This window comes from Terrapene carolina, unplaced genomic scaffold (assembly GCF_002925995.2).
Source record: "Terrapene carolina triunguis isolate 2854851 unplaced genomic scaffold, T_m_triunguis-2.0 Scaffold788, whole genome shotgun sequence".
Classification (NCBI taxonomy): Eukaryota; Metazoa; Chordata; order Testudines; family Emydidae; genus Terrapene; species Terrapene triunguis.
Genome location: NW_020665139.1, coordinates 415,175 through 418,374, shown reverse-complemented (window position 1 = coordinate 418,374; position 3,200 = coordinate 415,175). Strand labels below are relative to the sequence as shown.

The 3,200-nt window shown below is 39.9% G+C and overlaps 1 protein-coding gene across 1 annotated transcript; it reads right to left on the bottom strand.

Annotated features, from left to right (window-relative positions):
- Positions 1-209: 209 nt before the first annotated feature.
- Positions 210-1,145, bottom strand: LOC112115212 (olfactory receptor 10C1-like). Its single transcript, XM_024212237.2, has one exon. The coding sequence runs from the start codon at positions 1,143-1,145 to the stop codon at positions 210-212; it is 936 nt and encodes a 311-aa protein (XP_024068005.2).
- Between the last annotated feature and the right edge of the window lie 2,055 nt (positions 1,146-3,200).

Sequence of the window (3,200 nt, the reverse complement as noted above, 5' to 3'; positions counted from 1 at the left end):
ATCCTCCTTTCTTTTGCTGAAATTCATAATTTTAATTTAGAAAATTAATTAGAATACAAACTTCAAAAAAAAAAAAGTTCTCCAGCACTACCTTTGATTAGATAAAATTTCTTTATAATGCTGAGACGTTTCTTGGTCTCTTCCATGCTTTAGAGTCTCTTGAGAGGTGAGATATTCCCTAGGGGATAACCCAGCTGAAGGGAAATTGTCTATTTTTCTGGATGAAATATCTTCATCCCTGTTTTCCTCAAAGCACCTTTCATCTCCTTGTTCCTGAGGCTGTAGATAATGGGGTTCAAGATCGGAGTCACCACTGAGTAAAACAGAGAGAGTAACTTGTTCACATCTGGAGAGAAGCTGGACTTGGGGTGCACATACATGATAAGGGCCGTCCCGTAGAACAACGTCACCACAATGAGGTGTGAGGAGCAGGTGGAGAATGCTCTGCGCCTGCCTTCAGTGGATCTAATTTTAAGGATGGTGGAGATGATACAGATGTAGGACACCAGGATCAGCATGAAAGGCAGTATTAGGACGAAAGCAGCACCCAAAATTATCAGAATCTCAATCCAAGAGGTGTCCCCACACACCAGCTTCAGCACCGGCTGGATCTCACAAAATAAGTGATTGATTACATTGGATCCACAAAAAGGAAGTGTGAAGACAAAAGTTGTGTGCCCCATGGCTGCCAAGGTGCCACAGATATATGAGCCACCTGTCAACTGGATGCAAACCCTCTTATTCATGATGGCAGTGTAGTGCAGTGGGTTGCATATGGCACTGTAGCGGTCATAGGCCATACAAGCAAGCAGGAAGCATTCAGTAACACCGAAGAATAGAAAGAAATACATCTGTACAGCACAACTTGCAAAGGACATGGTTTTACTCTCTGAGACCAAGTTGGCTAGTATCTTGGGTAGAGTCACTGATGTGTAACAGATCTCCAAGAAAGACAAGGTCCTGAGGAAGAAATACATAGGGGTGTGAAGAACAGGATCCACACTTATGATGATAATGATGAGGATGTTGCCCAGCACTGTGATGATGTAAATACATAGAAATACCATGAATAAAACAGGATTCATGTCTGGGTAATTAGAGAAGCCCAGTATGACAAACTCAATCACAGACGTGTTTTTTCTCATTTTCTTCTTCAGTATAATTCAACTTGAGAATTAAAAAGGAAAACTACATATTAGTTTGATACTTTAAATCAAGTCAAATTGACATCTAATCTATCTATCTATCTATCTATCACGACTTGTCCGCTATCTCTCCACACATACATCCCTCTGTCTGTCTGATATGAATCAGGACCGACACTATTTTGTTCCAATTCTCCTGTCACAACACTATCAATCCGGAGTAACTTCAATAAGGTTGATGGTTCGCATTCTCCTCTCAGTCACAACAGGTTTATATTGGTGTATGCTCCTAACCTCAGTGGAAATATACCTTTTTTACTAGCATCAAAGGGAAAAAAAACTTTGACTGATGAAATTGTACGTGTGTAAACCATGAGTGCGATCAGAAACAGCTTCAATGGATTTACAGTGATGGAACTAAATGTCAGAATCTGCCTCCAAGTCTTTTGGGGCATGTATGTTAAAATAATATATGACCCCTTAGCAGATTTTCGCCTGGTGTGTGGCACAATCAAGGAAGCTAGGCCAATATACATCAGCTGAGAACATAGAGTTGTTTATCATAATTTCACTGCATTACAATTCCAACAGACTACATGGGAATACATGTGAGAGTTATGTTATGCATTTTGCAACAGAGATGGCTTGTTTCTCCTCTTCTTTCCATGAAATTGGCAACAGTCCATTGGCTTCAGTGCCCATATTCCTGATTTCATACACTTTGTCCCCTCTTCATTCATGCCTGCACCTCTGTTTGTGCCTCTCTTTATCTACCCATTAATCTTTCCATTTCCCACATTCTAAACCTTTTGTAATCCTTTTCTTTTCCACAACTGTCCTCTTACTGACACTACGATAAATTAGGAGTAGCTTCACTGGACCCAAGTGGCTTGCATGAATATTACAGTATAGTAAGGAAGATTAGGGTCCATGTTTCTCTGTATGGGTACATCAATACTGCACAGTACTTATGGAGGCATACATGATACAACCCTCTAACATGGCAGTTTAGATGGTAAGGCATGGCTTAGGTGAGTAAAGGCATGCAAGATACTTAGGGTATGTACCCTACATGGCTCTCTACATGCCTTAGCAATGCCTGCCCCATCTACACTTCTATTTTAGCATCGTAGTGTCCTGCAAACACCCCCCTGCTGGAGCGTTTCCCCACCACAGGGAATGAGTGTGGAAATGGGGAAAAATTCCTGCATCTCCCCACAGTCTCCCACTGCTGGAGCCTTTCACTGCCACACATAACTAGGGCTGTCAAGCAATTAAAAAAATTAATCACGATTAAAAAAATTTATCACGATTAATCGCACTGTTAAACAACAATAGAATACCATTTATTTAAATAGTTTTGGATGTTTTCTACATTTTCAAATATACAGATTTCAATTACAATACCGAATACAAAGCATACAGTGCTCACTTTATATTTATTTTTGATTACAAATATTTGCACGGTAAAAAACAAAAGAAATAGTATATTTCAATTCACCTAATACAAGTACTGTAGTGCAATCTCTTTATAATGAAAGTTGAACTTACAAATGTAGAATTATGTACAAAAAATAACTGCATTCTAAAAAAAAAAACAAATGTAAAACTTTACAACCTACAAGTCCACTCAGTCCTATTTTAGCCAATCACTCAGATAAACAAGTTTGATTACAATTTGCAGGAGATAATGCTGCCCACGTCTTGTTTACAATGTCACCTGAAAGTGAGAACAGGTATTTGCATGACTCTGTTGTAGCCAGCATCGCAAGATATTTACGTGCAGATGCACTTCATATGTCCCTTCATGCTGCAGCCACCATTCCAGGGGACATGCGTCCATGCTGATGTCAGGTTCTGCTCAATAACGATCCAAAGCAGAGCAGACCGACGTGTGTTCATTTTCATCATCTGAGTCAGATGCCACCAGCAGAAGGTTGATTTTCTTTTTTGATGGTTCGGGTTCTGTAGTTTCCACATCAGAGTGTTGCTCTTTTAAGACATCTGAAAGCATTCTCCACACCTCGTCCCTCTCAGATTTTGGAAGGCACGTCA